The sequence below is a fragment of the Geotrypetes seraphini genome, chromosome 10 (assembly GCF_902459505.1).
Source record: "Geotrypetes seraphini chromosome 10, aGeoSer1.1, whole genome shotgun sequence".
Classification (NCBI taxonomy): domain Eukaryota; kingdom Metazoa; phylum Chordata; class Amphibia; order Gymnophiona; family Dermophiidae; genus Geotrypetes; species Geotrypetes seraphini.
This window is the reverse complement of record NC_047093.1, coordinates 61661797-61688899: the sequence shown is the minus strand read 5'-3', so window position 1 is coordinate 61688899 and position 27103 is coordinate 61661797. Positions and strand designations below refer to the sequence as shown.

The following is a 27103-nucleotide window of genomic DNA, read 5'->3' as shown; positions in this document are numbered from 1 at the left end:
GCTGTTTCCTAGCCTGTAACTCATGTTGACTTGGGATTCAATGGTATAAAAAAAGTTCCCTTTTTTAAACAAGGTTGATAACATCTGAGCAATAGACAGAAAATATTTCCTTTTTCTGTCTTCAAACATTTGAGATATTTTTGCAAGAAAAACTGCCAGTTCTTCAAAATAAAAAAAAAATGTGCGCGTACAGAAAGAGAGATCTACAGATAGATGCACATAATCCAATTGTTTTCCTTTGCTTCTGTCTGCAAAACAATTGTATATCATGTTGACTTCTTTTTCTCATAAAAAGAGGAAATTCATCAATTTTCTTCCTTGTCAGGAGAACATCACAACCACCAAAACAGCAAATGAACTTTCTAACTTGCTGAGTAGTGCATCACAAAACTAGCAGCAGAGAGAATCCATTCTCTTTGAACCACCCAGCAGCTGACCTTTATTCTCACCATAGTGGTGCAGACTTCACACCCAGTAAAACCTAAAGCCTTCCGCAGTGGGCTGACAGTTCAATTGACTCATTTTAAATGTCACCTCAGCAGAAGGCAGGAGTGTCACCCTTCCACTAACCGTTGTGCAGCCCTTCAATCTTCTCCTCATTCTGCCCATCCATACATTCTCCAGGAGGATTTTCTCCTTTAATTATCTCTTGAATCCACAGGCTACAATCGTAGGCATGGTTTGAGGTAGGCAGTGTCCCCTCAAATGTTGCAGGTGTTAATCCTGAATTGGTCCTTCTGCCCCCCCACTGCCAATATGATTTTCTTACCCTTTGTGCCCCCCTCCATCCCCTTGATAAGTAGGCAGACTACATTCATGGCTCCGATAAAGAGTATTCACAGAGAAACATTTTCTCAGTGTTCTGTTGCTTTGGTACGGATTTGAGCTTTAAACTTATCCTAGACTTTGTGGTTTGTGTGGTGATATGAAAAAGGCTTGGATTTGGAAAATGACATTATTTCTCATAGATTACACCTTTGTGGTAATTCCGCCACATGCCTGAGTATGCTACTCTGAGTTTGAGCTAGAATAGTTGAAAGCAAACTCATTAGACACGTCTGTACATCTTTTTCCAACCAGTGGAATCTGACACTGCCCAAACTTAACATCTTGATGAACAGATGTCTAATTGCTGTGAGCACCCTGCTTTTATTCTGTGTCCTCATAATTTACAGGGACACAAAGAATACCATTCACAAATTTGTCACATCAAAGTGCTTAGCCACATTTTGAGGTGCAAACTAAAACATCTGTATGTGGTGGGCACTTACTGTACTGTATATGCTTAAGTTACCAGACTGTCTGTGCAGGGTTGTGGTTAGGGAGGATTCAAGTTCCAATCCCACTTCCACCACTCACTATCTGAGCTTCTGCAAATCACATATTCTCCCCCAATCCCCAGATTAAAATCTTGTGAGCTTTCTGGTACTGGTAGCTTGCCACCATTCAATGTTGCATACATAGACATTACAAGAGAATAGCAGAAATTAAACCAGTCTAATTACCTGGAAGGCAAGTGCAGTCGTAAGTAGTATCACTGGTCTGACGACAAGTCCCCCCATTTTGACAGGGTGAAGGGTTGCAAGGCACGTAAGGGAGCTCACAGTTGCGACCCATGAAGGCCTGCCTGCAGTCACACCTGTAGGATCCAACTTCATTGGTACATGTTCCACCATTCTTGCATGGATTCTGCATACATTCATTAACATCCTGCTTGCACGTCTGCCCGTGGAAGCCGGAAGCACACTTGCAGACATACTGGGCTTCAAATGGCACACACTGCCCACCATTGCCACAGGGGTTGGATGCGCAAGGATCAGCCTGCTGACATGTTTCACCTAGGAAAGCATCATAAAAATTAGTAATTTTTTTTTAATGTTTTGTCCTATGGAACACATACCCCCCACTTTTTTTGGTTTTTAAATTAAGCCACATGTGTGCATTATGTATAAATATGAACGAATTAACGCAGAGTGTAAGGGATTTAATGAGGTATTTAATAAAATTTGGAGCCCATTGAGTAATTTTGTAAAAATATAATAATGCATATTTATCATATCTTTCCTTTAGTTCATTTACCTTTACACATCCAGGGGTGGTGGGGGGTTGGAAGGTGGGGAGTAAATATTGATAGCATCATTTGGGTAAATTTATTCTTCATTTGTATTATATATTAGGATATATTGTACTATTATATGTAAGAAACTGAAATTATTGAATGATATCTATGTTACCTATACGGATATTAGTGTAATGTATGTAACACCTACTGTTCTTTCATTTGTATGAAACTGTTTTTGATTAAAAATCAATAAAGAATTAAAAAATAAAATAAATTAAGCCATATTAGAGGTTTCTACCACGGCCCCTGAGCACTAAATGCTCTGACGCTGCTCCAATGCTCATAGAATATAGTGCATGCACACTAATCGTTAGTATGCTAAATTGATTAGCACACCTTGATAAAAGGACCCCTTAGGGGTGTGTGGCACAGTGGTTAGAACTACAGCCTCAGCACCCTGGGGTTGTGGGTTCAAATCCCATGCTGCTTCTTGTGACCCTGGTCAAGTCACTTAATCCCCCGTTGCCCCAGGTACATTAGAGTGTGAGTGCACCAGGACAGATAGGGAAAAATGCTCGAGTACCTGAACGTAAACCACTTATGTTATAAGTTGTAAATAAAAGTGGACAATGATGCCTTTTAAGTCACTTAACCCTCCATTGTCCCATGTACAAAATAAGCACCCGAATATAATATGTAACTGCTTTGATTGTAGCCACAGAAAAGCGGTACAGTGTTCCCCTGCACATTCGCGGTTTGTGAATCACAGACTCGCTCATTCGCAGTCTGCTCCAACTGCCTCTTCCTGTAGTAAAGTCGGGCTACACCAATCAGGAGCTGCGTGTTAAAGCAGCTCCTGATTGGTGTAGCCCGACTTTACTACAGGAAGAGGCGGTCGGAGCAGACTGCGAGTGATTTTCTTCACCCGCCGGTGTTCCAGCTGCCCTCTCCTGCCTCCTCTGCCTTTCGACAGGCGAAAAACCACATTAGCATTTTTTTAAAATTTGTGGGGGTTCCTGGAACGCAGGAACCCCTGTGAATTTCGGGGGAATACTGTATATCAAATTCTATCTCCTTTCTCTTTTCCTTTTATTGGACCTGTGATTAAACACCCCCCCCCTTTTACAAAACCGTAGCGTGGTTTTTAGTGCCGGCCATGGCGGTAACAGCTCCGATGCTCATAGAATTCTTATGAGCATCAGAGACGTTACCGCTACGGCCTGCGCTAAAAACCACGCTACGGTTTTGTAAAAAGGGGGGTAAGTTCCATATTGTCTGACTCATGATATTCCTGTTTTAAAACCTTTTTAATCTTATGTAAGCCGCAATGGTTTCTATTAGACTATTGCGGGATATAAGAAACAATATGGTATAATGACAGAAATGTTTTTGTGAATCAAACTTATAGTGTTTCTTCAATGAAATAAATATTCCTTTTTTTCTGCTTTGTATGAATCCAAATGCCAATTCTGCCACCCTCCCCCCTCCCCCCCCCCACACACACACACAAAACTTGCTTTTAAGGACAATGAATGGGAGCAGAGAGACATTTATTTTCATAGAGGATTTCATTGTTTTGAAGTTCCTGTGAAATTAAGCATGCATTAAATGAAAGTTTTTACATCACAAGTTCTGTTATGTTTGCACCCCCTCTCCTCCAATCCCAGGTGCAGCAGCACTGCTAACTAATAACTGCTTTGTATCTGCAGGCGATAGGCTGGGGGTGGGGGAATTCTATGTAGGCAGCATATATAACTGCCAGCTTCCTGAGGGACTAATGTCTACATGGGAATCCCTTTAATATATTCTTAGAGTAACCCACAATGCCACCTGTCTTCACCACTTTGCAGAGCCCAGTGCTATAAATCACCAGGATTCAAAGACTTCTAAAGCAGGCCTTGTATTCTAAGTAAATGTCTACCTCTGCTAACCCTCATAGACAACAGAAGATGCTTTTCACCATTTCCCAGAATTCCTTAGTTTAACTGTGGGTTTTATTAGCCGGGCAAAGCAGAAAGGGTTTCAGCATGGGTGTTAATGTAGGCTGAGACTCTTGCTACAGACCACATTAAAATGCATGATAATGTAATTACAGTTTCTGCAGCTGAACAAAAAAAAAAACCCAAAATACATTTTTTCCTGAGTGTTGTGCATCTGAAATGTTTTGCGAGATCTGAAGCAGCGTAAAAGATTTGGTTGAGAGGAGTGAGTATCTAGCAACACCCCCTCTCTCACTCCAACCCAATCAGATTGGTTTCTGCAATGCCCTTCCCCAGACATTAAAAAAAAAAGTTGCCTTGATGGTCTAATGGCCCCCTCTAGATTTCAGCCCACCCACTTTCCCCAATATTACAAAAAGATATCCTGGTAATCTAATGGATCCCTTCCTCCCCAAAAAGCCCCTGCTCTCTAATGGCACCCATCTCATCCCATCCCCATGACTTGACTTAACTTTACAAAAAACCTCATTGGTGTCTAGTGGCACCCAACCCTATGACCCCCTAGCCTAGTCCTCCAGGCCCCAATGTCCACTCGCTCCCGTCTCTGGCGCCATCATCTTGAAAGTGGCAGCACCATGCCCTGCAGGTGCATCCTGGGATACACATGGACAGGGCCAGTCTAACATATAATGGAATTTCTCTCTTATATGGCAGACTGGCCCCACCCTGGTACATTCCAGGATGCACTTGGAGGGCAAGGTGCTGCTGTCATGAAGACAATGGTTCCAGAGGCAGAAGCAAGTGGGCATCACTCCTGTCTTAGTTAAGATATAGGGTCTAAGGGGGTTGGCTCAATTGGTTGTGGGTTGGGAGCCACTAGACACTAGGAAGTTTTTTTGGAATAGAGGGATCACTAGGCTACTGGGGCAAAGTTTTTTTTGTTTTGTTTTTTTAATACTGGTAGATGTGGGTTGGATTAGAGGGGGAAAGAGATTGGGCCAATGACTGCTGACAACTTTATTTTATTTTTTGTAAATAACATACTTCCTGTCTGTGCCTGAGCCAATTGTTGCTCATGCATGTATGACAGGAAGGGTGACATTTCACAATGAGCTGTAGATTACTGCTGTATTTTTAATGTGGTAGTAATTTACATGCTGATTGCTTGTAGCATGCCAGTAGGAATTTTTCGAGTTCATTGTACGGTAGAACTGGCGTTCTTTTGTATTGGCTCCCTGATGTGGTGATGATCCTAAGCACATATACTCCAGCAATTATGAGGAAAATGAAGCAAATGCAACAAGTTTTTCCTTATACCTGTCCAGCCTGGGGGACATCTACACTTGTAATCTGCCAGCGTGATAAGTTCACAGGTGCCTCCATTGCGGCAGGGATTGTGCAGACAAATGTTGTTATCGGGTGTGACGCACAGCTTGTCCGAGAACTGTACTGGGCATTTACAGGTGTAATCCACTGCATTTCCACTGATCACAGCATGGCACGTTCCAGCATTTCGGCATGGTGAACTTAGGCAAGGGTTGGAGAACTGACATCTCTCGCCTACATGTGCATTGTTACATCTGTAATAACAATAGTAAAACATTTTACAAATACAGAGCAAAGATATAAACTACCCCCTGATTTTATTGTAAAATTCTGCTACACTAAAACTAACAGTAACTTGTAATCCTTAGGGGTTTCTTAACATGCGGTACACGCATGCCCCTAGGGGTACACGAGCCGCTTGTTGGAGGTACGCGATAGCGCTGCCCGATTCATTCGAATCAATTCACCGATTCACTTTGGTGAATCGATTTGAATGAATTAGTTTCCTCTGGGTCAAAACAGCAGCAGTGGTGAATAGGCTGCTCCTGGCTTGCCCGCTGGGGCCTTCCCTCTGCCGCATCACTGATGATGCGGCAGAAGGAAGCCCTGGTGGGCAGGCCGCCAAGCAGCCTGTTTACCAATGCTGTTTAGATTGGAGGTGGGGAGGGGGCAAATCAGCACTGAATCGGAGGCAGGAGGGGGATGCTTAGCATCAATTCCTACATGCTGCTTGCCGCTGACTCTGAAGTCTCTCCACGACAGAGGAGAGCATTTACCTCGCCGTGTAAGTTCACAGTACAAGACTGAATCATTCAAACTGATCTGTAACACTAAAGCTTATACAAACAGCATTCAAAGTGCTGGAGAAATCCAAATAAAGTCTATAGTATCTAAACAGAGAGCATGAAGCAAGAATAGTGCAAGGGATAATTTCTAGAAAGCTTGCATGGTTGTAAAGTCCACATGTATATTTTAACCCACTGAGCTTGCAGCTAACTTTCAAAAGAAAACTACATGATCTCTGCACCTGTAATCTTTATAGAGAAAAAAACCTGCTGTAAAACAAAGCACATAGATTTGGAAATCAACCCTGTGTATATTATTTTCCCGGGGGAAATCCTGAAAACTCCACTGGATTGCGGCCCTCGAGGAGGGACTTTGACACCCCTGCTATAGTTGTTGGGTACCTTATCATACTTTTACCAAACAGAGGAAAGCAATTTTCAAAGAGGCCTAAGGTATCCTCTAGATGAGAAGGGAGGGTCAAAAGTCATTTCACTTCCAAAATGTTGGAGAAGTACCCACACTGGAACTATCCTTTGTGAGAGATAGTTCAGAGAAACTGAAACAAATCATTGTGAATCTGGACGTTAAAGCCAGGGCAGACATAATCACCAGTCAGAACAGGCATTCGCTTAGGCTGGCAGCTCCTGGGGGGTAGGGAACAGCAAACTAAAGCTGCATCAGAGCAAAGGAATGCATCCTATTAGCTACCCAAACTCAAAGAACCATTACCGTATAATTTTAAAAGTTTAATATTGAACTTTTAAAGAAAGTTGAATATAGAATATATGTCCAATTATGTGTTTTCGTAGGATTAATCTGGGAAAGGTAATGTTGGAGTAATCATGAGTTTAATCATCAAAATTTTGGTTGAAGAGGGGTCTAAGAACCTGAGAGTTAGCATACCTAATACTCTTGCAGCAGCCTGTAGAAAGCAAATAGACAAACTAGTAACAAATCACCAGGACCTAATGGCATTCACCCTATTGGAACGAACTTAAATTTGATATTGCACACCTGTACCTGGTAATCTGTAACATATCATTCAAATCTGTCACAGCGCCTAAGAACTGGAGGGTAGCCAATGAGCTCTTGCGATTTCTCACCTGGATTAATGCTCTCTACTCTGGTCTACCACTCTCCTCATGTCTCCAACTTGTACAATTTACTGCTGTAAAACTTTTTCACAATTCCCCTCGATCTGATCTTGTCACTACCCTCTTAATCTTTGAGCACTAGTTCCCAGTTTAAAAACATAACATAAGAATTGCCGCTGCTGGGACAGACCAGTGGTCCATCGTGCCCAGCAGTCCACTCACGCGGCGGCCCTTAGGTCAAAGACCAGTGCCCTAACTGAATCTAGCCTTACCTGCAAACGTTATGGTTCGGCAGGAACTTGTCTAACTTTGTCTCAAATCCCTGGAGGGTGTTTTCCCCTATAACAGCCTCCAGAAGGGCGTTCCAGTTTTCTACCACTCTCTGGGTAAAGAAGAACTTCCTTATGTTTGTACGGAATCTATCCCCTTTAGCTTTAGAGAGTGCCCTCTTGTTCTCCCTACCTTGGAGAGAGTGAACAATCTCTCTTTCTCACTAAGTCAATTCCCTTCAATATCTTGAATGTTTCGATTATGTCCCCTCTCAGTCTCCTCTTTTCACGGGCGAAGAGGCCCAGTTTCTCTAGCCTCTCATTGCAGTCCCTGCAAGGATGAAGCTCAAGTTTCTGACCGTGGTCTTCAGAACATCTTCTTCTGCCCTGACCACATAATCCAGACTTCTAATACTGTAGATTTACCATATGGCTCCAGAAGAAGGCAGGCAGATTGAGCCATCTGGCTGTTACATCCATTGCTTTCAGGAGAAGTAAAACCCAGATGTCTCAATCCGTCCTCCTTTTCGGGAGCCATATGGTAAACCTATCTAATACCATACACTCCTTCACATTTTCTATGATTAACCCAGCAAGCTCTACCATTCCCACTGCAGCTCCTTGTGACTCTGTGAGAGTCATTTAACCCTCAATTGCCCCAGGTACAAAATAAATGCCTGCTTTGATTGTAACCACAGAAAGGCAGTATATCAAATCCCATTCCCTTACTACATTTTCTATCCCATAACCAATTATATCTTAAAACTACTCAACCTACAGCTTTTTCCTATATAGTTCCCTTTTTAAGGAACATATTATCACTTGACATTAGAACTGAGCCATGGTTTATTAAACTAAAAACACAAATGAAGACCTGGCTCTTCCAAAGCACATTCAACTAGCATCAGATTTCCTCTTCCTTACCCACTAATACTCCTAGTTAAGAGGACATACTGTAAGAACATAAGAATAGCCTTACTAGGTCAGACCAATGATCCATCTAGACAAGTATCCTGTCTTCATGGTAGCCAATCCAGGTCACAAGTACCTGGCAGAAACCCTCATAATTGTAACATTCCATTCCACCAATCCAGGGCAAGCAGTGGCTTCCCCCATATCAATCTCAACAGCAGAGTGTGGACTTTTCCTCCAGGAACTTGTCCAAATCTTTTTTTAAACCAGTTATCCGCTCTTACCACATGCTCTGACAATGCGTTCCAGAGCTTAATTATTCTCTAAGAGAAAAAAATATTTCCTCCCATTGGTTTTAAAAGTATTTCCCTGTACCTTCATTGAGTGTCCCCTAATCTTTGTAATTTTTGATGGAGTACAAAATCAATCCACTTGTACCCGTTCTACACCATTCAGCCATCTCTTTTCCAAACTGAAGTGCCCTAATCATTTTAGTCTTTCCTCATATCAGAGAAGTTCCATTCCCTTTACCATTTTGATCACTCTTGTTTAATCCTTTTCTAGTGCTGCTATATCTTTTTGAGATAAGATGACCAGAACTGAACACAATACTCAAGGTGAGATCGCAGCATGGAGCGATACAGAGACATTATAACATTAGTCTTGTTTACTATTCCTTTTCTAATAATTCCTAGCATCTTGTTTGCTTTTTTAGCCTCTGCCACACATTGGGCGGAAGGTTTCAGTGTATTGTCTACAATGACACCAAGATCTTTTTCTTGGGCGCTGACCCCCAAGCTGGACTCTAGCATCTGGTAACTATGATTTGGGTTATTCTTCCCAATGTACATCACTTTGCATTTGTTCACATTAAATTTAATCTGCCATTTGGATGCCCAGTCTTCCAATTTCCTAAGGTCTGCCTACAATTTTTCACAGCCTGCAAGCATTTTAACAACTTTGAACAGTTTATTTAGTAATTTATTTGGTTTTATATCCCGTCATCCCAGGGGAGCACAGACAAGGTTACAAGAATGTTTAGTGTCATCTGCAAATTTAACCACCTCATGGTTCCAATTTCCAGATCATTTATAAATTAATTAATTAGCACTCTAATATTTAGTCTCCATTGAGAAAAATGGCCATTTAACCCTCTGTTTTCTGTCTGATAACCATTTCCTATTGCACAACTCAACATTGCCTCCTATCCCATGACTCTTTAACTTTTTCAGGAGCCTCTAATGAGGAACTTTGTCAAAAGCTTTCTGAAAATCTAGATACACTACATCAACCAGCTCACCTTTATCTACATGTTTATTCATACCTTCAAAGAAATCAAGCAAATTGGTGAGGCAAGACCTCCCTTGGTTAAACTTTCCATGTTGATTCTGTCCCATTAAATCATGTTTGCCTATATGTTCCACAGTCTTAATTTTTATAATTTTTTCCACTATTTTGCCTGGCAGTGAAGTCAGACTTACCGGTCTGTAATTTCCTAGATCTCCCCTGGAACCTTTTTCAAAAACCAACGTAACATTGGCCACCCTCCAATCTTCAGGTACTTTAGACCATTTTAGCAACAGGTTATATTATCACTAACATCAGATCATCAATTTCATGTTTGCATTCTTTCAGTACCCTGGGATATATACCATCTGGTCCAGGTGATTTATTACTCTTTAACTTGTCTTCCAGGTTCACCGAGATTTCTATCGGTTCCTCTGCATCATCACCCTTTAAAATCATTTTAAGTTCAGGTAGATTTCTTACCTCTTCTTCCGTAAAGACTGAAGCAATTAATTCAATCAGTCTCTCCACTGTGGTCTTATTCTCCCTGAGAGCCCCTTTTGCTTCTTGATCATCCAACGGTCCCACAGATTCCCTCACAGATTTTCTGATTCTGATGTACTATGAGTTTTTGCCTCTGACAAGTTTTTCTTCATGTTCTTTTTTTATCTTTCATTATCAATGCTTTGCATTTAACTTGATAGCACTTATATCTCTCTTCTTATTTTTTTTCATTTGAATTCTTTTTCCATTGTTTAAAGAATGGGGTTTTTTTTGGCTCTAATAGCCTCTTTCACGTCACCTTTTAACCATGCCGGCTCTTGTTTTCTCTTCTTTCTACCTTTGTTAATATGGAGAATACATCTTAACATCTTTTTAACCATTTTCCTCATTTTATCATAGTGGCCCTTTGGATTGGCCACCATGAGGATGGGCTACCAGGGTCGGTAGTATGGCATGCTGCTACTTTTGGAGTTTTTGCTAGGTATTACTGACCTAGATTTGCCATCATGAGGAAGGGCTACTGGGCTAGACGGACCATTGGTTTGACCCAATAAGGCTTTTCTTATGAAAATTAAATGCAGCTACAGTAGATTTCTTTAGTGACATCACTCCAGATATCAGCTCAAACTTGATCATGTTATAATCACTGTTTCCCAGCGGATCCAACATAGTTACCTCCTGTATTATGCCTTGCATTCCATTAAGGACCTTCCAACTTGATGCCTCTCCCTTTCGCTCAGCCTCTCTCCTGGGCTGTTTTAATTTTTGTGAACTGCATAGCAGCATTAGAGTAAATATATAAATCCAAGCTTATTTTCATATTATCCTTACCCTACTTGCTTGTCTGGTATCTGTATAACCTCACTATGTACAAGTTTTTTTGCTTCTGTGCTATTCAAATATCTCTTCTTCAGTGCCTGTCTCATCTTTCTTTTCTTTATTTTACGGCCGTTGAATTATTGCTATGAAACCTGCCTTGATGTCTAACGACGAACTGATGATATAACAAATGTACAAATAAATAAAATAAATCCAGGAAACTACAGATCAGCAAACTTGACAATGCTGCCAGGAAAGATGGTGGAAGCTATGATTAACTGGTCATGTGGTTAAACATGATGGAGCCAGCATGGATTTTAACAAAGGGAGGGCATGACTCACTAATAGAAAGTGACCAAAAACCGGGGCTTTCAGTTTTGTCTGACATCGAATCTGCAGCATAAATTTGCCACTCAGTTTTGGCTGGAACTGAAGATGAAACCAATACCGCCCTCCCTCGACACTTGGTAGAAAGCCTGTCCTCCTGGACCAGCCTCACCCCAGCAGAGAACCCTTCTTCCCGTGCTGCAAGATTGAGGAACCGAGGCCTAGATTCTCTAACTGGCGCCGTTGTCAGTGGCTGCTGATCACATGTCAATTATACGACGGCACTGGTTACAGAATCGCACCTCCAGCAAAGGTAGCTACACCTACAGTGGTGTTAGGCGGTATATAGCACCTATGGAGGTGCGATTTCAGTGACAATTTATTAGGCGCCCATAGGTGTCTTGAAACTCAGTTAAAAATGGCATTTAAATTACTTTTTTTTTTTTTACTAAGCTTGGGCACCTAAAAAACTGGTACCATTTAGAGCAGTGGTCTCAAACTTGCGGCCCGGGGACCACATGTGGCCCGTCAGGTACTATTTTGCGGCCCACGGTCTGTACTAGTGCTGCCCGCTCTTTGCAGCGTCCTCCGGCTTCTCCCCTTGGCCTCACGCACTTACCTTCAGATAATTACCGCAGCCTGCAGAGAGCACTGCTGGTGCTGTAGCGATCCTTGCAGGCTGCCATTGTCCTCAGAAGCACGTTCTCTCTGCCACCATCCTGCCCCTGACGTCAGAGGAGGGGCGGGACCGCAGCAGAGGGAACGTGTTGTGGAAGCCAATGGCAGCCTGCAAGGAACACTACAGCACCAGCGATCCTCTCTGCAGGCTGTGGTAATTAGCTGAAATTAAGACCGGGAGGCCAGGGAGGAAGCTGGAGGACGCTGCAAAGAAGGGGGGGAACATGCAGGCCTTAAGGGGGGGGAAGATTTATAAATTAAAGTTTTACCTCATGCAAAATTGTCATTTCTTTAATAAAACATTAACTATTTTTTTCTGCGGCCCTCCAAGTACCTACAAATCCAAAATGTGGCCCTGCAAAGGGTTTGAGTTTGAAACCACTGATTTAGAGAGTCTGGGCCCGAGTGTTTAAATGGTTGAAGTATACGAGTGCAGTGAGGCACATAGGAAAAAATAATCTTAACTATAATTACACAATGCTGGATTTCACACAATGAGTTACCTTGGATTTAATGTGGATAACACGTTGAAATCCTCAGCTCAGTGTGCAGCAGTAGTCAAAAAAGCAAATAGAATGTTAAGTATTATTTGGAAAGAAATAGAAAGCAAAACCGAGATATCATAATGCCTCCCTCTGGCTCCACGGTGCAGTCACAACCCTCACTGCTGTGTGCAAAGCTAGAAAAGGTAAAGAGAAGGGCAACCAAAATGATAAAAGGGGATAGAAAGACTCCCTTGTGAAGAAAAGATAAACACATTAGGTAGAGTTCTTTAGCTTGGATAAGAGAAGACTGAAAAAAAATATGACAGATAGGGTACAAAGACAAATGCACATAGGACAATTACGCCCCGTCAAATGTGTGCACCAAGTGCGTGCGGAACAATGGCACCCCGTCAATCGTGCTAGTGTTAGGGTAATGTTAGGGTTCCCATAATCCTCATCTCAGCCTTACTCTAACACTAGGTACCAAATGAATATTTTAAGTGCAGTGGGGAGGAGGGTTCCCCCCTCAAAAAAGAGGGTTACTTCATAAGCCTCAAAAAGACAAAATAGTATCCGCTGTGTGGAGCGCGATTGACGGGGCGCCATTGTCCTGTGTACACTTATCATTGTGCGTATTTTGACGGCACGTGATTGACGGGGCGCAACTGTCGTGCACGCATTTGACGGGTCACCGACAGATAGAAGTCTATAAAATCATGATTGGTGTGAAACAATTTAATTCGAAACATTTATCCTTTCAAATAGTATTGGGACTCGGTGACACTTTCGCAGGTTTTAAACAAATTTAAGGCGTGGTAAAGGCTGGGGAATTTGTTGTCAGAGGTTGTGATTAAGATTAATGGTGTAGCTGGATTTAAAAAAAAAAAAGATTTGGACAAGTTTCTGGAGGGCAGTGTTACTGGCATTTACCCTTCACTGGCAGTAGGGACTGGAGGAGGTGATTCACTAAAATGGAACTTTTAGGAAAAACATTTTTTTTAAAACCTCTTTTCATGCATAAAAAAGGCTTTTATAAAATTACCTCATGCTTCTAAGAATGCATAGCATCATTAGGCAGTTCCATCTTTAAAGGTTATTGGAACCAGAAGACTAGATATTTTTACAGTTATGGGCCCTCAGTGGTGGAATATGTTACCACAGTATATCCGTTCCGAACCTGATTCTGTTAAATTCAAATCTCTTTTAAAGACTTATTTATTTATTGATGCCTATGATTTTTAACACAATTTCTGAATTCTTTTTTATATTGTGCTCTGGTTTTTTTATAATACCTTCCCTATTGTTCTTTCCTTTTTTTTAACAACACCCCATTATTGTAACTTTTCCCCCTTTTCCTTAATTCATGTATGTATCGTTTATATCTTGTATTTTTGAACTATTTTGTAAGTTTCTTATATTAAAATTGTATTATGTACATCGCCTAGAATTTATAATAGGCGATTCATCAAAAACTGAATAAACTTGAAACTTGAACTTGAAACTTGCATGTGACTTTGATGGGGGAATCTGGGTGGAGCAAAAGAGGAGTTGAAATTTCAGACATACTTTACACTAGGGCTGACAGACATCCGGGAAAACCCGGACATGTCCTCATTTTAGAGGACTGCCTGGGCGTCCAGGAGGATTTCCAAAAACCTGGCAATTTTTCCGGGTTTTGGGAGTCCCCAGCTCAGGGCTGCATCTGGAGGACCTCTGCGCAGGCGCGGACATCGATGTGATAATGTCACATGTATACATGTGCATGATGTCATCGTATTGACGTCCACGCATGCGCAGAGAGCCTCCAGACCTTGGGGAAGGAGCCAAGGGGTTTGACCGTGGGTGGGGCTGGGAGCAGAATGGGGCGGGGCTGGGGGGCAGAACGGAGCGGTACCAGCTATCCTCTTTTTTTAAACCCTACTTTACACACTAACATTTACACCTGCTCCCAAGATTCATTATAGATAGGACTTTACTGGATTTGTGCTAGTATAAAATCACCCAGACATACAGACGCCTTCTTCATCTCCACTAGAGAATGACACGGTGACAAGATTCATCACCGTTCCCGTCCCCGCGGATAACCGCGGGAAATAATCCCATGTCATTTTCTAGTGTCTATTTCAACCTCAGTCCTTCTACACCAGCATTCTTCAAAGCAAAGCTTGCGGATCAGTGCTTGTGGCCATTCATACTCTGATTCTTATGTGAGCCAAGGATAATGAAGCCATTGTGACATCACTGATGTGATTGGTTCTTAGGCACTGGTGGAATGAGGCATTATGACATCACAATATCTGCTCTGGATACCAGAGACTGTCATTCTGTAGTGTCTATCTCAACTTCAATCCTTCTACACCAGCATTCTTCAAAGCAAAACTTATGGGTCAGTGATTGTGGCCATTCATACTCTGATTCTTCCCTCTCTCCGTAAAGAATTACATGAAGATGGTTTCCCGCGGTTATCCGCGGGGACGGTGGTGAATTTTGTCACCGTGTCATTCTCTAATCTCCACACCTAGGAAATCGGTTTTAAAATAACCCTCTTACTCTTAATTCCAGTACTCACAATGACAAATGCAAGCTCCTTCCAGTAATCTCTATTTTAATTTCTAGGTTCATTCCCTCTGTATAGCACAATATCCACTTACACATTATCTCTATTGCAACAGTTATTAGCCTGGTAGATTTGAGTGTTACCACTTCTTACTTCAGGGTGTGAGTATTTAGCAATGGTCCTCCCTATCTGTGTCTGCCAGGTACTTCCAAATGACTCAGATTATCTGTTGTCAGAGACAGGATTCTTATTTTGATGGACCATAGCATGACACTTCCCACATTGATATGTTAAAATATATATATTCTTAATTGAATCTTTATAACTGAGATATAAAAGACAGGAGAAAGACACAGTAAACAGAATTATATGTAGTGTCATGTGAACATTCCTCTCTATATGGAGAAAATTAAGGTACAGATTTACAAAACCTAGATACAACTACTGCTCCAACAACTATAAATGCCCTTCTTGTCAACAAGAAAAACAGAGAAAAAAGAAATGCTTAGTATAGCAGAGTCCCAGGGGCATCCGCTCACTGCCCTGCCCTCTGAGTTATTTCAGGAAATTGTATCAGCAGATCCTGGATTTATCTAATGCTTTACAGGAGATTCCTATCTTGAACACAACTCTTAAGGGTCAACCCAAAAGTGCCCTTCCTACACAAATGATCTAAGACAGTGATCTCCAACTTTTTTCAAGTAAAGGGGTTGCAGTGTGAACATGAGAATGCTCTGAAGGCCACCAAAAGATTTCAACCGCCTTGACCTGCTTGTTTAGACTGGGTATTAAATATAAAAAATTAATACTAAGATTGATTTTACAACACTTTAAGGGGGGGGGGGAGAATGGTGCAGTGGTTAAAGCTATAGTATCAGCACCCTGAGATTGTGAGTTCAAACCCACACTGCTCCTTGTGACCCTGGCTAAGTCACTTAGGGGTCCTTTTACTAAGGCGGGCTAGTGCGTCTTAGCGTGCAATAAACACTAATGCGTGCTAATGTGTCCATAGGATACAATGGACGCGTTAGCATTTAGCTCGCGCTAAGACGCACTAGCACGCCTTAGTAAAAGGACCACTTAGGGCTCCTTTTACTAAGCTACGCTAGTGGTTTTAGCGCTAGACGCTAACACCTCCATTGAGCTGGCATTAGTTTTTCTGCATAGCGCGGGGGTTAGCGCGCGCTTAAAACGCTACCGTAGCTTAGTAAAAGGAGCCTTCAATCTATCCATTGACCCAGGTACATTAGATAGATTGTGAACCCAACAGGACAGACAGGGAAAAACGCTTGAGTACCTGAATAAATTCATGTAAACCATTCTGAGCTACCCCTGGGAGACCAATATAGAAAATTAAATAAATTTTATTTATTTAAAACATTTTTAATCCATCTTTATCCAAGGCGGCTTACAAGTTTCCATACACAGTAAAATTGCAAAATAAAAGTTTCCATACAGAATAAAATCACAAAATAAAAAAAAGTACTATAAGTAGAGGAACATACAGAGTTACAATAGTCTATCTGCATAGTCACAATATGAATGCAGTCAAACTATTCTTGAATATCTATCGTTCTTCACTTTAATAAATCGTTTACCTGTTCAAACCTAATTCAAACCACTGTTATGTATTCACTAAAAAAGAAAAAAAAAGCTTGAACAAATACCGTATTTTCACGTAGATAACGCGCGCGTTATATGTGGTTTTTACAAACCGCGCATAACCTTGCGTGTTATACGCGTGAGCGCGTTGTACAAAATTTTTTTTTACATAGTTCCCCCCCCCCCCCGACGCCCGATTCATCACCCGGAAGGAGCGCTCGCACTCCCACCCCGAAGGACCGCTCGCACCCCCCCCCGAAGGACCGCTCGCACCTCCACAGCCTCCCCCCCTCCCCCATGGAGAAGCTGTCTACCTTGTTTCCGGATGCCAGCCCAGCTGCTTCCTCTGTCGGCGGTCCTGCCCCTTCTCAGAGCCCTGTGCTGCGCTGCTTCCTCTTCAGGTGGTCCCGCCCTTTCTCTGACATCAGAGAAAGGGCGGGACTGTCGGAAGAGGAAGCAGCGCAGCAGGGCTCAGAGAAGGGGTGGGACCGCCGGCAGAGGAAACAGCTGGGCTCGCTGGCATCCGGAAACAAGGTAGACAGCTTCTCCATGGGGGAGGGGGGGGGAGGCTGTGGGGATGCGAGCGGTCCTTCGGGGTGGGAGTGCGAGCGCACCTTCGGGGTGGGGGTGCGAGCGGTCCTTCAGGGTGGGGGTGCGGGTGTGTGCGAGCGGTCCTTCGGGGTGGGGGTGCGTGCGGTCCTGCGGGGGGGGTGAATCGGACGTCGGGGGGGGGCATCAGGCTTTCAGGGTAGGGACAGGACTTCAAGGGGGAAAGGAGAGTCGGGGCGGGCGAAAAGAGAGTCGGGGTCTCCAGAGGAGAGTCGGGGTCTCCAGAGGAGAGTCGGGGCAGGCGAAAAGAGAGTCGGGCAGCATGCACGGTATACGGGTGTGCGCAGTATATAAAAATTTCTGTTAGATAACGGGTGCGCGTTATCTACGTGAAAATATGGTAGGTAGGTTTTAAGCAACTTCCTGAATTGCAAGAGGTTTCTACAAAGACATAACGTTCCTGACAATGCATTCCACAACTGTGGACCAGCTAATGAGAAACAAGAACTCTTCGTTCGAACATATCGGATATTATGCTCTCTTTTTTGTATCCAGCAATAGATGATTCTCAGATTTCAGCTTCCTCGGTGGAATTTACAGTGCTCTCCCGCAAATTTGCGGTCGGCGGTTCGCGGTCCTGGTCATTCGCCCAACTTTAATACAGGAAGAGGCGGTTGGAGCATACAGCGAGTGATTTCCTTCACTCGCTGGCGCTCCGGCTGCCCTCTCCTGCCTCTCTAGCTGCCCTCTCCTGTCTCCCCTGCCTAAAAACTGTATTCGTGGTTTTTTGGAATTTGCAGGGGTTCCTGGAACGTAAACCCCACGAATTTCAGGGGAGTACTGTGCAGCATTAAACATTTTTTTCCAAATAATATGATAGAGAATCATAAACACCCTGATGCATGAGTTTCAATACCTTGAATTTAATACGAAATGCTATGGGCAACCAATGCAATCTCTTTAAAATGGGAGAGATATGCTCACTTTATTTTGGATTGTTAACAGTAGCAAATTCCATATATGAGATACCAGAGTGACAAGAGATCGTTTGCTGTTACTATATCAAGTGGGCAAGATTGAAGTTAACGCATTTATAGGATTTGAAGAGCATTTCAGCCAACTTCTTGAGGGCTGCAATGAAGGACTTTGGGAGTCGCATGCTGGAGACCTTTGATCTAAGAGGATCAACTTTCTTTGTCAGTGCTGAACTCAGAAAGATAGGGTTTGCCCCAAAAACTTAGCTGAACACACACACACCCACCCTTTTACAAAACCGTGCAAGAGATTTTTAGCGCCAGCCGGCGCGCTCAATGCTCTGCGCTGCTCCAACGCTCATAGGAACTCTATGACTGTCAGAGCAGTGCACAGCATTCAGCAGGCCCACCGGCGCTAAAATCCTCCTGCGTGGTTTTGTACAAAGGAGGTGGGGGGGGGGGGGGGGAAAGGCCAGTTTTTAGCTGCTAAAAAAAACAAACAAAAATTTTCTCAAATTCCACCTTCAAAATTTTTCTGTTACTTTGCCAGCATATCTTTCATTGCTACTACACACTAGAATAATTTCCATAACTTTAGAAATAACAGTCACAAAGAAAAAAAAATATACATTTTATTAATAGCCCAGCTTAATACTTTTTTTGAGTAGCAAACAGGAGTTAACACTCCCTTCTAGAAGGGTCTCAGAAAAACACTGGTATTTTAGGATGTTCTTGTAAGGAAATGCACAGACTTTGTAAACATTCCTATCTGTGGAATTCACTGTAAAACTAGACTTGTACTTCATAAAACACTTCACATCAAATGCCCCTTTTACTCCCTGTTCCTCCCAGGGGTAGCAGCCCTGCCAGCTCCAATAACTCTTTTGTATGCATGAGGCCAGGGGGATCAATGTATGCAACATCCCAAATCCCTGGTCTCCCAAAGGACCAGTTTACTGCATGGGAATCTCTTGCTTATGCATCTTTAATAACCCAGAGCACCACCTAGTTTCTTGTTCTTCATAATATTATTTATAAGCTTTTGTAAACCGCGTTGAACTTACGGTTGCGCGGTTAAGAAGCGCATGTTATGTGTTATGCTCTTATTTTGCAGAGCTCAGCAATACTACTGTATAAATCATCAAATTAAAAGAGATTCTTTTTGGCGAGGATTTTGGAAATGCCTTCACTCTTCCTCTATTACCCTCTCCTTTCCCTGCAAATGAATGAATGTCTGGGGTCATCAATCCTCAATGCACTTTAATAAAACTCAGCCAAGCAAAACAGAGATAAGATTCTTTTAATGAAGCACCGTCAATATCAATGCAAGACCTTTTTTTATTCACCTATTTTTATTCACCTATTTTTATTCACCTATTTGGAGGCCACGTATAGTTTTGCGATGCATTGATTTGTTGATACCCTTTGGAAAAATGACAAAAATACATGCTTTCTTCTTTTTTAACTTCAAGCATGATCAACAAGTCATACGATCAATGGAAATTGTACAGTAGAAAATGACACAGGGACAAATTTTTCCCCGTCCCTGCGGGAACTCATTTTCCTGTCCCTGCTCCATTCCTGCCAGCTCCATCTTCATCTGCACAAGCCTCAAACACTTTAAAATCATAAGTATTCGAGACTTGTGCGGTTTAGGCAGAGCTTACAGGAATGGGGCAGGGACAAGGACAGCAACAAAACTCACGGAGACGGGACAGGGAACTTGAGTTCTTGCGGGGACGGGGGTCAAATTTGTCCCCGTGTCATTATTGTACAGAGGTGGTTTCAGTGATAGTACAGTTAAATCTCATGATCTGGATTGTTTTAACCAAAGACTGCATTATCTGAAAACACTTTTTCCTAGTAATGTGTGTCACATGAATCTTTCAGAGAGTGAAATCTGACGCTGGTAAACTACGGGGAATTCACCATGCAACTAGTGTGTCCTCCGTAACCAGTTGCTACTCGGATTCTCCAGGATAAATGGGACGTATTAGTTTCATTAAAGATGGCCAATCGTTCTTCCCAGCACAGATGGAGAAGCCTCTTATCTCTGCATGAACAGCTACATAAAGGGAATTGGGAGGGACTGTGAAATCTGAAATGGTTGCTGACCCCACCATCTGTTACCAGAAGCTAGAAAGTCCAAGCTGACTTGAGCAACAACAACAAAAGATAAACTTGCTTGGTCTTGGGAGGCTTGTTTACTGACAAAACATTGGGTAGTTTTGCATAAGTGGTTGTATCATAATACAGTAGTAAGAGAGCTTGGCAGTGAGCTGTTCAAATGGTGCTTAATCCAAAGTAAATCTCTCTTCAATTCAGTATGCCTGATAAAGGGAAAGGGAATGAGACTTGTATACTGTATCACTTTTTTGTGGTTACACATTCAAAGTGGTTTACATATACATAGAAACATAGAATATGACGGCAGAAAAGGGCCTACGGCCCATCAAGTCTGCCCACTCAAATAGCCCTCCCCTCTAAGTTCCTCTTTGAAGTGAACCCACGTGTTGATCCCATTTGATCTTAAAGTACTCTCCCAAAATTCCAGGAATAACCGCAAATTTTGAAATTTCAGCTGATCGAAGGCAGAAGAGGGCAAATGGGCGCCGGCGGGTGCTTAAATTGTACTTACAAAGCCAGGCACATTTTCCGACCGCCTCTTCCTGTACTAAAGTCATGGTTACACCAATCAGATACGTCAGATAGCATGTCAAAGCAGCTCCTGATTGGTGTAACCAAGACTTTTACCAGGAAGAGGCGGTCGGAAAATACCGTGATTTACTGAGTCCGCAATTTGCTAACCGCGAATTTGCAGGGGTTTACTATATACAGGTACTTATTTTGTACCTGGGGCAATGGAGGATTTAAGGGCTAGATTCACTAAGCCCACCGATCAAGTTCCGATCACTTAGTGACCCTTTTACGACCTGATTTTCCTCTAACACGATTCACTAACCTCTGTCCTGATCATCCTCTAATCCGTGCACAAATGAGAGGGAACGGCATTCAAATGTAGGACACCATCTGGATCCAAAAATAAGCAACTACTGAGGACCAAGCGACTGCTGAGAACCAGTCGCTCAATTCCTTTCCGACTGCTCTGCCTTCTGCCACTCTGCTCTCTGCCCTGCTTCTCTGCCCCGTCTGCTCTCTTCCCAGCAGTGCCAGCCCATGGTTTTAACCCACGGGTTTAAAGCGGGTTAAAACCACAGACTTGCAAAAAAAAGTAAAACGCTCTGCCGGGCACGGAGGGCTAGCGCAAGCGTCAGGATGGCTATTCAGCGATCCCTGCAGTTGGTTGGGGGCGTGATTCCAATCGCCCTCATTTGCATGAGGGCGATTCGTGAATCAGCCCCCCCCCCCCCCCGGACACGGATCCGATCAGTGCCCTTAGTGAATTTAGCCCTTTGTGACTTGCCCAGGGTCACAAAAATCTAAACAAGAGGAAAGTTACATTCTGCTAGTTAGGCACATACCCCATAAGCATTCCTAAATGAATATACTGTATTTGGATTTCTGCCAGGTACTTGTGACATGGATTGGCCACTGTGGAAACAGGACCCATTATGACTATTCTTATGTTGTTATGTTCTTTTAACTAGTTATCTCCAGTTGAATATTCGCAGATAGCTGGTTATTAATTATTTAGGAACATTTATTTACCTCCCTTTTTGGGGGAATTCACTCAAGGAAGTGTACAGCGGCCATTGACAACCAGTTAAATCACTTTGAACACGGAGTCTATAGTTATCTGCTATAATCCAGAAGGCTACCTGGGTCCAAGATCCATTCCCATCTTACTTTGGTCCTACTGCAGCTGACATTCTTAAACAGGCCAGAACAACTGGCTTTTAATCTACAGCAGGAGCTCCACTCATACTGAAAGCCTAGGGAGGTGGTGATTTAAAAGTGACCCCATTCAATGCGAGCTATTGTTCGGAATGGAACTAGGATGCTATATCTTTGGTAGAGAAATATCATTTCAAGTTGATGACAAACATCTGACTGAAAAAGAAAGAAAAATCTAAAGAAAAAGTATTAAATAAAGGACTTCATCTTCAAAGTAACTTATTGGAAAGCAGCCCAATCAACGCCTCTCTGGCACAAATCTTCTCCAGTCCGGCCTCTTTTGTCCAGAGACCTTTCAACACAAGCTGCTGTTTCTTTCACTTTGAATTTTACTGCTCAAATTGCTGAGCTTCAAAAGACCCTCCTGGTATGCCAAGAACCAGGGGAGCAGTGAGGAGCAGCCAGGAAGGGCTGATGTACCCAGCGCTTTGCTGAGGCGGGGGAGGGGGGGGCATAAAGACAAGAGAAAAAGGGAAGCCAGGAAACCAAAGTTACTTCACATTCAAAACCTGAGCAATGTTTTCAGTTTCTCTATGATTTCTGGAACCTCTTAAATTTTCTCTCTTCTGCTTTTCAAGCACCAAAGTGCAAAGCCTTCCTCCTGGATTGCCATAAAAAGCAAACTCAGAATACTGGTCTAGCATACTGGCCTTTATTCTTCTTCCATCTAGATGTACTAAGCATTTTCTCCTTCTTGCATCATGCCCTACATCAGTGTTTCCTAAGTCAGTCCTGGAGTACCCCCTTGCCAGTCAGGCTTTCAGGATATCCACAACAAATATGCCTGAAAGAGATGCTCTCATTCATGCATATTCATTGTGGATATCATGAAAAACTGACTGGCATGGGGTTACTCAACAAATGACTTGGGAAACACTGCTCTGGGTAACTACATGTGTTACTGTGCACAAACTCTTAATGTGGTCAAATATACTAGCAGCTAATGATATGGTTCAAAGAAAGGTACAAGATATTCTTGGCAAAAACAAATTCTGAAAACTAAAGTTTCAAGTTTTATTAAAAGTTTGATGAATCGCTAAATCGTAATGCAAAGCGATGCACAAGACTAAAAAATATATAAAAACATTTTGCAATTCAGGCGGATAACCTGATTGATATACACTAATCAATAAACATGAACAGACCCAGAAGGGAAAATGGGGGAAGAAGTACAATATGAAATAGGAAAGAAAGACGATACTCATCTATGGAGGAAACATGTACAATGCCCATAATACGTCAAATGTTATGGCCTTAGAAACATAGACCCTCACCAAGATATATATCAAGCTCAACATATACCTCAAACTCCTCACCTCTAATGTATAATCCCTAGCTCCTCAGACATAGAAACATGATGGCAGATAAAGGCCAAATGGCCCATCTAATCTGTCCATCTGCAGTAACCATTATCTCTTTCTCTAAGAGATTCCAGGTGCCTATCTCACACCTTCTTGAATTCAGACACAGTCTCTGTCTCCCCACTTCTTCTGGGAAACCGTTCCACGTATCTACCACCCTTCTGTAAAATAGTATTTTCTTAGATTACTCCTCTTAACTTCATCCTATGCCCTCTCATTCCAGAGCTTCCTTTCAATTGAAAGAGACTCGACTCATGTGCATTTATGCCACGTAGGTATTTAAACATCTCTATCATATCTCCCCTCTCCCGCCTTTCTACATATTGAGATCTTTAAGTTTTCCCCATACGCCTTATGACAAAGACCACACACCATTTTAGTAGCCTTCCTCTGAACCGACTCCATTCTTTTTATATCTTTTAGAAGATGTGGTCTCTAGAATTGTACACAATATTCTAAATGCGGTCTCACCAGAGTCTTATACAGGGGCATCAATACCTCCTTTTTCCTACTGGCCATACATCTTCCTATGCACCCTAGCATCCTTCTAGCTTTCACTATCACCTTTTCAATCTGTTCAGCCACCTTAAGATCATCACATACAATCACTCCCAAGTCCCACTCTTCTGTTGTGCGCATAAGTTCTTCAACCCCTAAACTGTACCATTCCTTCGGGTTTTTGCAGCCCAAATGCATGAGCTTGCATTTCTTAGCATTAAATTTTAGCTGCTAGGTCTTTCTTCATGTTATTCACACCATCTGGGGTATCTACTCTATTGTAGATTTTGGTATCATGCACAAAGAGACAAATCTTATCTGATAGCCCTTCAGCAATATAGGTTATAAAAATGTTAAAAAAGAACAGGCCCAAGAACAGAACCTTGAAGCACACCACTGGTAATATCCCTTTCCTCAGAGTGATCTCCATTGACCACTACCCTCTTGTCATCTTCCACTTAACCAGTTCCTGACCTAGCCCATCACTTTGGGACCCATCCCAAGTATAGTCAAAGGCTTTCGACAAGGTTCCACACGCAAGGCTTCTGAAGAACCTACAAAGCCATGGCATAGAAGGGGATATACTAAGATGGATAGGCGAATGGCTGGAAAACAGATTGCAGAGGGAGGGTATAAATGGAAAGTTCTCGGACTGGGAGAAGGTGACAAGCGGTGTGCCCCAGGGTTCGGTTCTTGGGCCCATCTTGTTCAATATCTTCATAAACGACCTAGAAGAAGAAACAACAAGTAATTTAATCAAGTTTGCAGACGACACAAAACTATGTAGGGCAGTTGGGTCACAAAAGGACAGAGAACTCCAGAGAGATTTGAACCAGCTAGAGAAATGGGGGGAAAAGTGGCAAATGAAGTTTAATATAGAAAAATGCAAAGTGATGCACCTGGGTAAGAAAAACAAGGAACATGAATATAAAATGTTAGGTGTAACATTGGGCAAGAGCGAACAAGAAAGGGACCTGGGGGTACTGATAGACAAGACCCTGAAGCTCAATGCGCAGCAGCGGCAATGCGCAGCGGCAGCAAAGAAAGCAAACAGGATGTTGGGCATTATAAAGAAGGGAATCACGAGTAGATCGGTGGACATCATAATGCCGCTTTACAGAGCAATGGTCAGACCACACTTGGAATACTGTATCCAACACTGGTCTCCCTACCTAAAGAAGGATATAACCCTGCTGAAGAGGGTGCAGAGGCGAGCCCTGAAGCTAGTAAAAGGTATCGAGAATTTGAGTTACAAAGAGCGCCTCGGAAAACTGGGATTGTTCACCCTCGAGAAGAGAAGACTGCGAGAGGACATGATAAAGACTTTCAAAATACTAAAAGGATTCGACAAAATAGAGCAAGAAACATCGTTATTCACATTGTCAAATGTGACTCGGACAATAGGTCATGGACTGAAACTGAGGGGCAACAGGCCCAGGACAAATATCAGGAAATTCTGTTTCACACAACGAGTGGTGGACGCTTGGAATGCTCTCCCAGAGGAGGTTGTGACGGAGACCACCATTCCGGGATTCAAGGGCAAGTTGGATGCACACCTTCTTGCAAATCACATTGAGAGATACGGGTAAACAAAGTCTTCAGCAGGGAACACCTGGATTGGCCTCCGCGTGTGCGGGTCGCCAGATTGGATGGACCTAGGGTCTGATCCGGTGAAGGCATTTCTTATGTTCTTCTGCTAAAATCTAAATACACCATATCTAGCGCATTCTCTCTATCCATTTCTCTGGCTACCCAGTCAAAGAGATTGATCAGATTTGTCTGACAAGACCTACCTCTAGTGAATCCATGTTGCCTCTGGTCCTGTAATCCACCAGATTCCAGAAACTTCATCATTCTCTGTTTTAAAAGCATTTCCATTAATTTGCTTACTACAGAAGACAGACTTACTGGCCTGTAATTCCCTACTTCTTCCTTACTTCCACTTTTGTGTAGAGGGACCCACATCTGTCCTTTTCCAGTCCTCTGGTACCACTCTAGACTCTAGAGAAGCATTGACAAGGTCAGTCAGCGGAGCCACCAGAACTTCCCTAAGTTCCTTCAGCACCCTCAGATGAATACCATCCAGCCCTATCGCTTTGTCTACTTTTAATTTAGCTAGCTCCTTATGAACACAACCCTCTGAAAATCAATCGGGGTCTACCCTCCACCATCCCTTAATTTGGCTTGTTTTCAGTGACAGAAAATAAACGAGTTACTGTACTAGTCTATTTTTATGAGCCTTGAAGCCAAGCAGAATATCATCCTGGGCTGAATGCTGTCCCAAAAGGGAATTACACCTTCAAACATAGAAAAGATTATTGTGGGTGATATCTTTCTGCCTCTTGATTGGATTGTTTAGGGAATGTTATACAATCTTTTGGTAGCAACCATTTGAAGAGGTAGGTAGGTGGGTGGTGAGGTACTGGTGGCCCTACCAAGAAAGCGCCCAGGCTGGTCTGCCTCTCCCCACCCCGCTATGCCACTGATTCACTGTGTCCTCCATTGCCTCAGGTACAGCTTACACTGTATGCCCACTCAGGCAGGGAAATAGTTTAACTTGAGCTACATATAAAACAAAAAATCCCTTTACCCCTAAAAATAAAACTATTGTCATTAATATTTTTATTCATAAGGCCCTTTTCCCCAATACATTGCCAAGAAAAAAAGAAATCAAAGTTGCTAAATTTGCATCCTAGAAAACATTTAAAAAAATATCTACATTCGTTTTTAAGTCTCCTTTCTAACTTCATCTTTGATGCAAGAATATGCAAGCTTTCACAGATATTTCAAGCTAATGGAGCTACATTATTCAGGTGAAATGAATTACAAAATGTGCAGAATAGAGCAGGGCATCTGCTGGGCTCACAAAAGGCCGTGGAGAGCAGGTGTGAATGCTAATGAGGGAAGGCAGCTGCCCAGTGCCCAACAATCCATTGAAGCTGGGGGGGGGAGTCAGAGAGAGGGACATATGGTGTGAAGGGGAGGGGGATCAGGAGCAGACCTCTGGGTGGCTGAATAGCATCAGTGGTTAGGGAATGCGACAAGCTTGCTGCCCTTATGAGGAGAGCCATTGTTCCTTCACCGCTTCTGCCCCTCCCACCCCTTTGCTCAGTCTCTGAGGGCCCGTGAAGGCATGCTGACTAGAAGCTGCTAAAAAAATGTGTTCATCTGCTCAAGTCCACCGTTTTCAGATTATCCTCACACTTCTCACAGTTGCC

At 42.8% G+C, this 27103-nt stretch overlaps 1 protein-coding gene across 1 annotated transcript in view; it reads right to left on the bottom strand.

Annotated features, from left to right (window-relative positions):
- The window catches only part of NOTCH1 (notch receptor 1), a 199212-nt gene that overhangs the window by 103277 nt on the left and 68832 nt on the right, over window positions 1-27103 (bottom strand). Inside the window, exons 3-4 of the mRNA XM_033960230.1 lie at window positions 5320-5582; window positions 1506-1838 (exon numbers count right to left, since the gene is read on the bottom strand). Of these exons, the coding sequence (XP_033816121.1) occupies window positions 1506-1838; window positions 5320-5582 (596 nt within the window). The remainder of the gene's footprint in view (window positions 1-1505; window positions 1839-5319; window positions 5583-27103) is intronic.